Raw genomic sequence first — 14,726 nt, 5'->3', positions numbered from 1 at the left:
GGTAATAAATAACTTATTACTTCCTGGGGCCGTCATTTGTCATCAAGGCATTTCCTCTGTTGCTCGGCAACCGGCGCTTTAGGATTTGAACTCTAATGTATGTGGAGATGAACTGGTGTCCACTTTGAGGCTGGAGCTGTTTTCGTATTCTGTACCCGACTTAAAGAAAAACCCTGCATAAAAACCCCGCGTGCGATTTTCATGCTCAGCATTTTGACAACAAGTTTGTTTTTGCAGATAAAGGGGCGAGCTACTGAGGTAAGAGAGAGAGAGAGAGAGGATGAACAAAAACAGATGGCATTTGGCAATACGCACTGAATTTTGGATTAGAAAGATTTAAAATATACCTAAAATATGACAATAAATAACCTGCTTCAAACCTCTGCATCAGCAATTCACATTCCGGGGAAAAGGGTAGGACATACTTCAAAGATCGAATTTAGTTCTTTTTCGAGAACTTCCAGCTGATCCTGCAATGGCTGTGACCAGGTCGTCCACGCGTGCGTCTCCTCGCACCCGTCCAACTGGCAGGGGGTCAACTTCACTGCGTCACTGGGTTGATATCCCTGCAGTTCAGCGTCCGCGGTGCAGGGCGGGGGGGGATGGAGGCTTGGAGAGGGAGATTTGACGCCTCCAAAATCTGAAACGTTCGTCCCGGCTGCACCCCCTGCTGCCGGGAGCGCCGCGTTTGCCGACAGTAAAGCCTCCCGCCGGGGCGTGCTGTTACCATTGATTATTATAAATAAAATAGGAAAAGCTTTATTGCACAAACAAGATTAGTTCTCTGCATTTGCCCCATCCCGTTCCTCGGGGGAGCGGGCGGAGCAGCTCCAGCTCTTTTGGCGGTGGGAGTAAATATAGGCGAACACGGCCCGGGGCGGCCGGGGTTTGAACCCGGGACCTCGCCGCTGTGAGGCAACGCCGCCACAGAACTTTGGAACTCCCGTCCCTGTGATCCCCCCCGGAGGAGAAACGGAGGCTTGTTGTCCCCGGCGAGAAGAAGAGGAAGAGCGAGCGAAAAAGAAACCTGGAGGGGGCTTGTGTCACCCTGAAAGAGCTGTGTGAACGTGGTCGCTGACGGGAAGTGAAGCCTTCAGCTCGGCGCCGTCGTCCACCACCACCACCACCCAACCGCAGCAGCAGCGGCACCATCACCAGCACTAACCCCAAAGTTCTGACTCTGCAGAGCCGGGCCCCAGGCTTCTTCCGTCAGGGCCCCTCAGCTTTGGAACGACCTGTTGTTTTTTTTTGGATTGTGTCTTTATCCGCTTTTTCAATTTTATGAAGGAATTTAATTCCTGTTTATTAATGTTCCTTCGCCTTTTAAATTCATGATCTGAGCAGTCTGCTTTCACTTCATCCGTCAAAGCACTTGGTAAACGGTGTTTTTAAAGGTGCTATATAAATAAAGCTATTATTGTTTTTATTCTTATTATTCTTATTATTCTTATTATTATTCTTTTCAAACCAGGCCTTTAAAATGTTGGTTGTCATTTTGACTGGTCCTAGCAGGTCGTTGCTAAAGACTTTACTACTGAGAAACTTAGGGGACCCATTGGGACAATAATCAAAACAGAGGTTATAGTTCATTAAACAATATATGTAGGAAAAATATACTTAGAAATGTAAAATAGATCAAAATGATTTTGCTGTGGACCTCTCGCAATTCCTTCGAGGACCCCAGCTTGGGAACCCCTGACTTAATCTACACCTTTTTGGCCATTTTATTATTTACTAAGCTCGGTTCAAAACACACACTGACAGAAAAAAAAAACGAACAAACACAAAACCGTGGCAGAAAAAACAGCTCCGTCCAAAAACAAACACGAAACAGAAAAACTGAGAAACAATGTGTAATATTTAATAAATGCATTTTTAAAAAACGTACACAACCCTCTATGTAGAGAAATGAAACAGTCAACCTGACTCAACTTCTCGACAGAAATACAAGCCTCGTTCTCGGTGAAATAACTTCTGGAGACGTATCGATTTATTAGTTTGTTGGAAAAGAAAAACAAATGATTGCGAAATATTGTGAAGCGTTATTCCACGTCATTGTACTTCTGCTGGCCACCAGAGGGGGCGCTGTGGTAGCAGGCGGCGCAGGCGTGCAGGTCCAACGTCATGCGCCGAGAAACTCAACGTCATAATGAACTAATTCAACTTTTAAATTCCAGGTTGATAAATGAAACGTTTCAAACGCTCCTCTGTAGTCAAACGTGCTTCAACTCCCCATTTCGAGGAGCCCAATTGGGCGGTAACCATGAAAAAATGGAATTATTTATTAGCCCTGCCGCCTGTTGCGCTGTTATTTTAATCTTTTGGACTGAAAAGGTCCAAACGAGGCTCCAACGTTCTGTTGCTCAAGATGAATCTTCAACGGAAAAAAAACAGAAACAGGACACCCGGAGCGGCAGCGGCGTCTGCGTTTTATCGAGACGGGACCCCAGTACATTCCAAACATCGCGGTGTAATGTTCAACATGTGGGCTCCCCAGACTTTGTCTTGCAACATAAATTCATATTACATTTAAAAAAAAAAAAAAGGGGGGGGGGGGTTTATTGCAACGGATCATTCTGGGGTTTTCTTTTTGCGCAACACGTAGCAGTCCGTGGCCATGGCCTCCTCCACCGCCCTCTTGATCGGCTGTCGGCTCCTGGGGGCCTCGCTCGGCGGAGCCAGGCCTGCGTCCGACGGGCCCCCATGACCGAACACCTCCTGGTGGATCTCCAGGGTGGCTTGGCTGGGCTTGGTGTTGAGGACCTGACAGAGGCCCTCAGCCTGCTTCTGCAGGGTGTTGATGGACTGCCAGGGAGAAAAAGACACCGTTTGACGACGCACCAATCGGCTTCTCGTCTTCCATCGGCACGTACCAGTCTGATCGTTCCTACGTCAACCTCCAAAGATATATTAATCTGCATACAATATATTTATTCACCGCCATCGGTGTGGTGCATTGCGGTGATGAGCATAGTCAAAAAAACACTAATATTTGTGTCTATTTTCAGATGGGTGTTACTAAATTTTACCATATTTTGTATTTGTTAATTCTATTTGAAAAGGCTGAACTATGGAAGTTTTGATTGGACTTTAATATTTGCAACCCACATAAGACAAGGCACAAGCATGTACAATGATCCACAAATATCTCACGATCCACAAACATGTATTTTATATTTGTGTAAAGTCATACCCACAAAAAAAACAAGAGCAATTTGCAAATACGCATAACTCGCTCTGTAAAAAACACATTTTAATTTTCCATAAAAATGTTCTAGGTTTTACAAATCATAATAGTTTCACCACAACGAATACATGTAAAGTCATATTTACGCATCTGTGGATCCATTCGTACATGTGAAACGGGCTTTGCACATTTGTGGATCTCTTCCCGTCAGTTTGCGGGGCCACGTGACATTTGCGGCTTCCCTGCCATTTATTTGGGGGAATTTTGTCCAAACTGTAGAAAAGAATCTGCAGATGTGAGCTGCAGTTGCTATCTACACCAGCAGGCGGCGACATTCCCCCACACGAGCTGACAGCTACAGTCTGACTAAAACAACAAGAGTCTACCTGTGGAATGACATTTAGTCACTATTAAATAAATTAACACGCCTATGACAAACTAATATGTCTATAAAATAAATCCTGGATAGGAATTTGTGGATCACAGTACACATTTGTGGATTGTCCTCTGTGGGTTACAAATATTAAAGTCCAATAAAAAAACTTCCATATTGTTTCAACAAATGAAAAACTGAGTAACATAGTCAAAAGTGTTCTTGGCCGTCAGCGCGATATTTAATTTTGAGGTAGGATGCTCACCGCATTGTTAAAATTTTATAAAACTGGAAAACAGACAATATTAAGAAATGCAAGAATGTGAGCCATCATCGGCAAAAACGAGCTGAAACCGGGGGTGGTCTTGTATCACCTTCACGACTTGGCTGGCGTGTGTCACCATTCCAGGGGCCGCCGCCGACAGACTGCTCATGATGCTCTCTGTGACACACACACACACACACACACACACACACACACACACACACACACACACACACACACACACACACACACACACACACACACACACACACACACACACACACACACACACACACACACACACACACGTTTCAGTTCATTTTTAGTGGTCAGGTGTGTGTGTGTGTGTGTGTGTGTCTACCCAGTGCAAGCCAGATTATTTGTATTCTGATTATTCTTATTACTTTATTTTTGCTATGATGATGTGTAATGCTGTAACACTGCAATTCCCCCCGGGATAATCAAGTACATCTATTTATCTATCTATCTACCTCTATCTGTCTGTCTGTCTATCCATACATCTGTCTGTCTCATCTATCTATCTATCTATCTATCTATCTGTCCATCCATCATCCATCCATCTATCTATCTGTCTGTCTGTCTGTCTATCTATCTGTCCATCCATCATCCATCCATCTATCTATCTATCTGTCTGTCTGTCTGTCTTTCTATCTAAATCAAACTTATAAAGACAGAGGGATAACTTGCCGTATTGTCTTTTGTGGCTGGGTAATAAATATATATGATATCAAATCAATATCGTAATTTAATTTATTTTGACTTCGTAGACTGTTCTAGATGTTCTAATCAATGCTCATAACATCCACATTAATAATGATTGTTTCTTAAATATTTATTGTGTGTAAATGTCCTATCAATGCACCAATAATCCATCCAAATATTGCTAAGTTATCGATATTGAGGTATTCCTAAAAATAAATCATGATATATCATTTTGTCAGCCGCACAGCCCCGCAGTGCTCTCCTTTGCAATAGCTATAAATCACATCCTTTATTTTTTTATGTCATAATCTTAAATTATCTTAGGGCCGTACAATCTCACCAACACCCCTTGACAGCGCCTGAATATTAAGCAACTAAAAAGGATAATATTGTTTATGTTAAACTGCAGGATCTAGATGATGTCATTAAGCGGACGACAAAGGTCAGGTATCAAACACATGTCCATGAGACTCTAGAACATTTGGAGCTGAGCAAATAGTGTTTCAAAGGGATGTGTGTGTGTGTGTGTGTGTGTGTGTGTGTGTGTGTGTATGTGTGTGTATGTTACCTTGAACAGGATCCTTCACAATATCCTCCGGTTTTATCGCTTGTTCATACAGCGTCTAAAAAACATCCACACGCAGTTCAGTTTCCCCCGCACACACAGTCACTGTGACCCACCAACCCCCCCTTGTTTACATTTAACCGTGAAACACTGCATACTTGAATCGTCATTGTTATTATTATTATTATTCATGCTTGTGCCGCTTTTAAGAGCGAGTTGAGGTCAGACGCGGCCGGGCAGACCGAGCGACACCCACCATGAGTGCGCGCTCTGCTTTGAGGGAGCGGACCACGAAGGGCAGGATGGCCTTGGGGTACCGGCGCCGCCTCCTGCTTGTCTCACAGATCGCATCGTCCAGCTGGTTGTTCAGACTCTGAGCCTCGTCTTCCGCTGTTTGAGTGCGTGTGACACGGAGGGTGAGGGGAGGAGAAGAAGTCTTGAGAACATAATTGATATGTATATTTACTATTTTATGCATATTATATCTCACTTAATATGACTTCTGGTCTCTTCTACCCTCTTCGGGCCGAAACACGGGGCCAAGCAACATGTTGTTTAATGTAATTGCTGCCTGTTTGATTGGATGTTACCCTGACAGGTTGATTTACTTCGGTCGGGGCTCCCACTCTGGACATAAAATCATTTTGCAGGACATTTTTCGTGACCTGCTCATGTATTCATGTCTCTTTGACATGAACGTCTCAGACTTTCACGTCTTCTCCCTCACTCTCTATCTATCTATCGGTCTGTCTATCGGTCTACCTCAGTTTCGTGTCAGTTTAGTTTCTATGCCAGCTGGTTGCAGCCTTTAAGGCGAGACGATGTACACAGTCCTTTACCTAGTGGAATGTCTGACCTCAAAGGACTCGAAAACAAAATGTGGAAACGCTATAAATATAATAATAATAATAATAATAATAATAATAATAATAATAATAACCAGTGTCATCAGGCGCCTCCTCCCAAGGCAGTCCGTTCACCAACACGTTCTCCTGGACAGCTGCCTCGAAATTCTGCAAAAAAAACCCAAAAAAAAAAACAACCAAAAAACCACCACATTCTCAGTTTAATAGTAATAGCAGTAACAATAACAACGTAATAACAACAATTCTCATAGCATCACTAACAACACGACAAGCACCAGCGTCACCGTTGGCACAGCAGATGTAAACAAACCAGGAACCCACCGCTTGTAACTCCTGCAGTAAACGCCGCTTGGTGTCGTCGGCCACGCCGGACTGGCCGTCCAGCAGCTTCTTCAACAGTTCACTATATCTTGTCATTTGATCCGCGACTAGTTTTTTGGAAGCCACTCGAACTCTGCGATCCCGCGGCGCCTCGACGCCGGCGCCGTCCATCTTTTAGCGCCAAACGCTTTCGGGAACGGGGAGGAAGCGGAAGTGGGTCCGACCGCGAAAGGGGTCCGAACGGGGCTCGGGCGGACGTGGGGCTCCCTCCCCGTGGTTTCCTTCTCTTCTCCGATGGAAAGAGGCTCCGTTGACTGTCACTGTCACACGTCAGCAAGAGGGTTCCACGAGGTAGGGTGCGAGTTACGTTACGGTCTTAATGTATATAACCAAGCCAGTCTATTTGTATTCTGATTATTCTTAATCCTTTGTTATTGTTGTTGCTATGTTGATGTGTAATGCTGTAACCCTGCAATTCCCCCCCCCGGGGATAATAAAGTACATCTATTTGTCTGTCTGTCTGTCTGTCTGTCTGTCTGTCTGTCTGTTTATACAATCTATACATCCGTCTGTCTGTCTGTCTCATATATCTCTATCTATCTATCTATGTATCTATCTGTCTATCTGTCTATCTATCTATCTATCTATCTATCTATCTATCTATCTATCTATCTATCTATCTATCTATCTATCTATCTATCTATCTTTCTAGCTGTCTATCGATCTATGTCTGTCCATCATCCATCCATCTGTCAGTCTGTCTGTCTATCTATCTAAATCAAACTTTTTTTTGAACTACAGGATCTAGATGATGTCATTAAGCGGACGACAAACGTCAGGTATCAAACACACGTCCATGAGACTCTGGAACATTTGGAGCTGGCAAATAGTGTTTCAAAGGGATGTGTGTGTGTGTGTGTGTGTGTGTGTGTGTGTGTGTGTGTGTGTGTGTGTGTGTGTGTGTGTGTGTGTGTGTGTGTGTGTGTGTGTGTGTGTGTGTGTGTGTGTGTGTGCGTGCGTGCGTGCGTGCGTGCTGACAACAGGCCGGGGTACAGACCCTGGTTGCAGTTACAGAGGAGGTCAGGGAGTTTGACAGAGTTCTCTAACTCCAAGACAGGTCAGTTATCTCCTGCCCTCTATACACACACACGCACACACATTGATTGATTTTGAGCCTTTTGTGTCTTTTTCAAAAAGTAAATCAAATAAATGACTATGACCTGGTGTGTTTACGTTCGGTACGTTTGAATGTGATCACACTCGATGTCACACTGTTCTCACTGGAAAGTAGAGGTGTTTTTTTTCCTTGTTGTTTTGTTTCTGAAATTGTATCTGTAAGATGTAAGACAATGACTCTGTCTAACATCTTGATATTGTGAGTGAAGCGATGCCAAGGTCAACTTTAATGATAAGACAAAAAAATACAAGGTTTACTGGTTCATACAACTACCACAATCTCTGACATTATATACCTTTCATACACCTTTCTTTCAATAATTGTCTTTTGTCTTTTATGTATTTTACATTTCATTTTAATATTATATATTTTTTATTTAATTTTATAAATTATTTTGCTATGGTTTTAGATTATTTCAAATGTGCCACACTGCTCTTTAATCATATCTGTTGTGCGCCACTTTGTAGCTATCGTTTTGAAAAGTGCTGTAAAAATAAAGTTATTGTTCTCTATGCAAATTCAGATTATAATCACTAAAACACCACTAATGCAGCGACTATAATTCTACTTTGAACATGAACTACTACTACTTCTCAACAATACATAAATACAACTGTCCTTGCCAATAGCAACAGTGCGGCTGCTGGCAACAGTATTCAAAGTATTTGTGCAGCAACAATAAACAAACAGAGATCACAGAGATATCGGTCTTTTGTAGAAGCCAGAAGGATCCCAAGCCCTGGCCGGGCCTGTGGAGCTCTGAGATGGACGCGGCTCCTACCGCCTCCTGCCTTTGCTGTTGTTGTACTGGGTGTGGATGCTGACTTTAACCCCCCCGTCATTCTCCCCAGTTACCCAGATCTTGTGGCCCCATGTTTTGGCCTCCATCCCCTGCAGGACGGTGGGAGCCCCGGGAGGAAGCGCAGCGTGAAGCTCCAGGTAAGCTGGAACACTCCGCCTCCATCCACCGGCTGTTTGTTTTCCTTTCAGTGTCCTTCGGAGCCATGAAAGACAAAGGGGTAAAGGTATCCTGTTTGCCCAGAAGGGCTCTGGACGAAGGAAAGACACGGTGCTCAGCGGGGGGAAGGGGCCCCTTTGTCCTGCGAGCCAAGGGCCGCGGAAAAGGCTGCGTCTTTGAAGCCCCATCTGGACTCTGCAGCGGTCTTATCTTATCGAGAGAGTTTATCCTCTTGGTTATTATGAGGAAACATTACGATAATATCAATGAGATGAATACCCCATTAAAGCAGTGTTTTAATGGGGTATTTTGGGGTGTTCAGCAAAAAGACAAGAACCATCCTTGAACATGCCTTAAAGTATGTCTTAAACGGCAGAGAGACGTCAGCTCAAGTGAAACCTCAATAGTAAAAAAAAAAAAACCCGAAATGCTCAGGAGCTCCCGGCCTGTTTTTTGTGTGTGAATGTTTTACGTGAAAGTACTCCCCCCAGGGCTGTGGTGGAAGTGACTCTGTGAGGAAGAGTCAAGAGTGTTATCCCCACAGGACCTGGAGTCTGCCGTGCCGCTCTTCTACAAACACGCACCACGCCTCACGGCTATCGGAGAGGTAGGCCGCGAAAAACACACACAAACACACACATTAGTCAACATCTCATCTTATGAGTCAACGTCATTCCCACTGTATGAAATTTGATATTGTTTTTCGTCCTTAAATAAAAAAATTACAAAGTCATACAAGCAAATGTCATCAAGATGGATGAAAACCCTAGAGAGCAGAGGTAAAACAGACGGGCTCTTGATTTTCCAAACTTCCGCACACATCAACACAATTTACTCGATAGAACTCCACACACATCAAGGCTTTCATGTGCAGAGCAGTCAGATAACGGTGACGCGACACAAGTCGTGTTTTTCAGTTAAATAAACCTCAGAAAAATATCAATTCAATGCCTTCCCTGTCCAGAAAGATGAAGGAATACTAGGTCATCACAAAAGTGTGTGTTTTTATACACACACATAAACGCACGCACGCGCGCACACACACAGGGCCAGGTGCACTCCAAATATATCCATAGTCATGGTTTATAGTTGATAAATTTAACACTCATTTGCAGCACATTTATTTTACTGATATCTCCTGAGACTTAAGGAGACTTAAGAGGATTTAAGGATAACAAACGTATTATTCCCACTGACCCGCTGCTGCAGAACTTGAGGGAATACACACACACACACACACACACACACACACAATGAACACTCTTTTTACAGCATGACACTGATGTGACTGCAGCTGAAGTGAAGTGGATTAAACTCATTAAAAATAATCTTCCAATCAGCCCTCGTAAGAAATAACTTCTTAAGTCTCTGACGCGTGCACGCGCACACACACACATACACACACACACACACACACACACACACACACACACACACACACATGGATAAACCATCACAAATATATACACATAAGCATACACAACCATTCACAAAATCACACAAAACAATCAAATGGAGCGCATTATCAGCTGACACATACTGTAAGTAGATATTGACACACACACAAACACTTTCACGCACATTCATAAACAAACCTCACAGTGTTTTACACACGCAGCAACATCAAACACACACTTTGACACTTAACTTCTCTCTCTGAGACACAGTCAGTTCCTTACTTTGTCACACACACACACACACACACACACACACACTCCGCCGCCACCGTGGAGCCCCCCAGATCCTATTGACGGTGGAATGTGTGTGTTCCTTCAGGACGACGAGGAGAGGGACTTGTGTGTTTGTGGGTATGAATTGTGACTGGGGGGCAGACGGCCAGACGGAGCATTTTGGTCGCACACCAAATGTGGAAACACTGAAAGAGGAGGATCTGTGTAGCCGCTGCCTGTGTCCGTGTCGCCTCCAGATTGGCCTGGACTTCACCCCCTGGTGCGCTCCGACCCAGCAGGACAGAGACGGCCAGGCCGCCGTGTTTGTGGCGCAGCTCGACATCGCCAAGGAGCTGGACCTGCCCGTGTGAGCGCAAACCATAATAGTCCAATACCCGTGCTCTAAGAGAGGTTCGGGGGACGCTGCCGGGATCGTGGGACCGAATGGGACGCGGTCCATTGACTTCCATTCAGTTGGTTTGCTCAAGAGGCATCAAGCAGCCGTGAGCTGAAGTGCAGTTTAAAGCACTTCCACAATGGCTTCAAAACCGGCCTTGAAAGTTTTCCGCTTGAAAAAGAACAAAATAGAATTCATCAAAGTCAAATTATGATTTAGTTAATCATCTAATGGATGGAATAATGTAATGAATAAGGACTTGTTTGGCTTCTTTGATTCTCATCTGATCTGACCTGTTTAGTGAGAACCGCGATCTCCGGAACAGTGACGGTGTCAATGAAAGCAATGAATAACTTCCTGTTTCCTGGTTGACTCGCACAGCAACGTCCACTCACGTTCAGCCGCCAAGGTGACCGTGGCAACGATGCGGGAGCGTGGTAAGTTACCCGCCGCGTTGGACGGTGACCGGTGAGTGACCGGGGTAGAAAGGTTGACCGGCTGCTCAGGTCCAGATGGGGAACGTTTATAAGAAACCTCGAGGTTGTAGCTACAGCCCGAACGCTGCGGAGCAACTGTGTGTGTGTGTGTGATTTGCTTGGAGGAACGTCGCCTTGGCAACAGACTGACTCTGTGTTTCCTGTCAGGGATCAGCAGAGCTCTGCTCCATAACTTCGCAGGGAAGCCGTCTGTCGCTCTGGAGGGCGTGCAGGCAGGGTACCTCTTCTCCTTCCCACCTGCAGTGTGCAGAAACAGCCAGGTAGCTTATAGAGGAAGTAGTAGTAGTGATATTGTTAAAAATGCTACATGGTAGAAGTGATATTGGTAATTTTGATATTGTAATATGTATGGTGTATGTAGCGTTAGTGATGACAGTAGTGATAGTAGTAGTAGTAGTAGTAGTAGTAGTAGCTATAACCACTGACTGAATGGGGTGCCATGTTTATATTATGGTGAATATGAATATTCCCGTCTTTCCATTCATATTCTTGTTATTTCCACCTTCCCCCGACAACAGAGAGACAAGCTCATTAAGCAGCTTCCCTTGGAACACATCTGCCTGGAGACGGACTCTCCCGCTCTGGGGCCGCGAAGACAGGTGAACATTTTCAGTTGCAGTACTGTGCATATCCCTTTAAGACAAGGGGGGGGGGGGGGGCTCGGGGCTGTGTACCTATAATTATTATTATTATTTTGTATACTTTATTATTCCCTCTGGGGGAAATTAGACCTACTGCCCCTTCAGGGCCATTATGGCCCTCCAGTTAATGCACTGTTCGGTGGCTGTTTTAACCGTGGTTATTTCTTTAATTGTTCATAGTAATCTACTGTATGGCACGCTATCTTATATGTAAATATTAACCTGGCCCCGAACAGGGATCTAATCTCTCAAACAGGATTGAGTAGCGTGGATATGGGGAGGAGAAAAGTGTTTCTTTGTGACTTTGGCAGTTTCGCCTGCCACACACCACACGCCACACAGGTGGCATATTCAGGGCCCTCCGTCACAGAGACACAGACGATGGGGTAGAGACATGTTTATAGTGGAGAGGGGGCTTGATAGAACAAGCCTTGGAGCAGGTGGACGTGTGTCATGACAGGGCTCCTCTCCTGAGTGTGTGTGTGTGTGGGGGGGGGGGGTTTACCTGTTGCTCGTTAGACCAACCAACGACCAACAGGTGTACAGCCACCCTGATCCTGGGCCGAATCACCTCGAGCCAGGACAGGTGCGGCAGCTCAAACCACACCAAAGAGACACAATAGCTTACAGCTCCTTTGCATCGCACAGCACGTTTTTTTGTCCTTGTATTTTACATCCGTAGTCTGAGGCAAACAGCTTCAAACTGATGCTTTGTGCCTCCCAGGAGAGGAACGAGCCCAGCAACATCGCTCTGTCCTGTCAGTACATCGCCGACGTCAAAGGTCTGTCGCCCCAGACTGTGCAGCACGCAACCACACTCAACGCAGAGAGGCTTTTCTTCAAGGCTGAACGACGCTAACACACACACACACACACACACACACACACACACAAGGCAGAGTGGTGCAAAAGCCCCAAAATGACTTGACATCTCTCGTCATCTAGTCCACTGCAAAAAAATATATATTTATTTGATGTGTCATGACCACATGTGTTTGTTTATTTGTTTGTTTTCTGAATGCCTTCATGCCATATTGTCTTTGCAAGGGTAGCCATTGATGTCTGCAACACATGTTGAAACACATCCAGCTCATCTGTTAAGACTGAATGAATGTGAACAGACTCAGTCTCATTAAACGATTAATCATGAGTTCATTCAATTTATTGTTGTTTCTTTCCGCAATGTTGCATTAATGTAACACACACACAACAAACAAACAAAAGCACTGGGAGCTGGAGTCCAGTTGAGTCAACTTGTACTTTTTCACTGCGGACTCTCCAGGCCAGTGACACGACGAGGCGGACGCTCAGTCTGACTCTAGACCAAGTGGCTTTTGTCTGAAAGAGAGGAGAAAAGAAAAAGCACATAATGAAGTTAAACTCAGACAACATGTCTGTTTACGGTGGAATGTGCAAATGATTTATAAGCGACCTTTTCAGACGTACCCATGAGAGGATAAAAGAGACAAACGCAGGAGAATAGCCTCTGTATCCTGAGTATCCAAATATACTTGTTATGTTTTCATAGAATATTTATAGTCCTACGTTATAATGTTTATCGTATTTTCCCCTCTGTTTTTTGGAGAGCATTTCCTTCCCTGGTCTGGCTTTGACTTTGACTCAAACCAGATGTGGGTTTCCCATCGGCCACCGGTGGAAAATAGCAACAAGTATTTTGTTTCTGTACCTAATTACATTTTTCAAGCATCTGTACTTCATTTTCTGAGACTTTCGACCTTCACTCCACTACATTTAAAGACATTAAAACAAACATATTTACTTTTAACTCTATTACTTTTCTCACACACTTTAATTTATTCCAGGCGTGTTATTTTAATAATTAAAAAATATCAATCATCAATGATTCATTTGGTCTTTTAATGAAATGGACTATAACACAATCTATGCTCAGTAAATTACAGTAAGTACAGTAGTACTTTATTAAGTATTATGACTAGTATTTATAAACTTTTACTTAAGATCAAATATCTCACTGTCACTAGAGTAATTTTGTGTCAGGGAATTTGTACTTTTACTCAAATTGGAGGTCTGGGTACTCCTTCCACCACTGTCATGGGTTTATCTTCAGCCCTGCACGTCTCTTACAGCTGTGGTCAAAGTGCTTCCTCTCCGGCAGCTTAGCGGGGACCGGCTCCTCCGCCCACCGGGACCTCGCTCCGGACGCGGCGGGCCGATGTGACCCGATCTCCGGGCTGGTTCGCAGGTGACACCCGTAGTGCCTCCGCTCTGCTCGCTCCCAGCAGCACCGAGCCCCGCTGCTCCCCACCCGGCACCACGACTCCCTGCGCAGGTTCTCCTCCATCAGGGCCCGGTCCCCTGTGTCAGACATGGGGTGGGCTCGATCTTTTCCTGTCCTTGTGCGGGGCGGCGTTGACTCCACCGCGGAGCGCCTGGTGACTTGCGTCTCGTTTCCATGGAAACCCCTGGCGTGGGCCGAGGTGACTGACGCCAACGAGGAAGTGTTGGTGTCACGCGGAAATGTGTAACCCAATCCTGAATAGCGATAAATAACACAAAACAGTATCACTGAAATGATCCTACCCACTTAAAAAAAAAACTTGAAACTATTTTAATATTATTTCTTAGATGGTTTTTCAATAGGTAAAGAAAATTTGGGTATAGCTAATATTATAATCAAACGTGGACGTTTTGGCTGACGCGGACATTTTTTTTAAACCCAGAATTACCGTGAATTTTACCACCAAATCTTTTATCTCTATTTATATATATCGGAGTTCTAATCCTACTACGTTATGTGAAGCCTCTAAAAAACATTAATTAATTAAAATATGTAGAACATAGAAGAATATGTTGTTATTATTATTATAATTATTAATATTTGAGTAGTAATAGTAGTAGTATTTTCTTTGATTATGTTATTATTATTATTTTCTATTATCCTTCTATTATTGCTATTCTAATTGTTATTATACAGATTTTATTGCCATTGTGTTATTTGGCGGCTGCTGAGTGTCTCCAGCCCCAGGTCGGGTCTACCTGGCTGCAGGGCCTCGCAGGGTCAACCCGGATTTAGGCTTAGCTTCCTAACGACAGGACATATGGAC

At 44.3% G+C, this 14,726-nt stretch overlaps 2 protein-coding genes across 2 annotated transcripts; one reads left to right on the top strand and one right to left on the bottom strand.

The window, feature by feature from the left end:
• Nucleotides 1-1,837: 1,837 nt before the first annotated feature.
• Nucleotides 1,838-6,474, bottom strand: nsl1 (NSL1 component of MIS12 kinetochore complex). Its single transcript, XM_080019774.1, has 6 exons — nucleotides 6,301-6,474; nucleotides 6,054-6,126; nucleotides 5,370-5,503; nucleotides 5,117-5,171; nucleotides 3,935-4,002; nucleotides 1,838-2,805 (listed from the first exon to the last, which is right to left on the bottom strand). Exons 1-6 carry the CDS (start codon nucleotides 6,469-6,471, stop codon nucleotides 2,572-2,574), a joined length of 735 nt encoding a protein of 244 aa, XP_079875900.1. The 5' UTR covers nucleotides 6,472-6,474; the 3' UTR covers nucleotides 1,838-2,571.
• A 120-nt stretch (nucleotides 6,475-6,594) lies between these two features.
• On the top strand, nucleotides 6,595-12,790 carry tatdn3 (TatD DNase domain containing 3; the record flags this gene model as incomplete). Its single annotated transcript, XM_080023948.1, is given in 11 exon segments — nucleotides 6,595-6,651; nucleotides 7,344-7,403; nucleotides 7,407-7,417; nucleotides 8,329-8,416; nucleotides 8,980-9,042; nucleotides 10,363-10,472; nucleotides 10,884-10,939; nucleotides 11,147-11,259; nucleotides 11,518-11,598; nucleotides 12,365-12,495; nucleotides 12,497-12,790. Coding segments are annotated over 11 exon segments (837 nt in total). The 3' UTR covers nucleotides 12,564-12,790.
• Nucleotides 12,791-14,726: the final 1,936 nt, after the last annotated feature.

Source organism: Zeus faber (assembly GCF_960531495.2).
Source record: "Zeus faber genome assembly, chromosome: 2".
Classification (NCBI taxonomy): Eukaryota; Metazoa; Chordata; class Actinopteri; order Zeiformes; family Zeidae; genus Zeus; species Zeus faber.
The sequence above is the reverse complement of the archived record's forward strand: the minus strand, read 5'-3'. Positions and strand labels throughout refer to the sequence as shown.

Coding starts and splice junctions, on each gene's coding strand:
- nsl1 (XM_080019774.1), bottom strand. CDS start 6,471: ATGGACGGCGCCGGCGTCGAGGCGCCGCGGGATCGCAGAGTTCGAGTG. Junction 5,504..6,053: donor GGAGGCGCCTGATGACACTG/GTTATTATTATT, acceptor GCACTCAAACAG/CGGAAGACGAGGCTCAGAGT. Junction 4,003..5,116: donor TGTGAAGGATCCTGTTCAAG/GTAACATACACA, acceptor TGTGTGTCACAG/AGAGCATCATGAGCAGTCTG.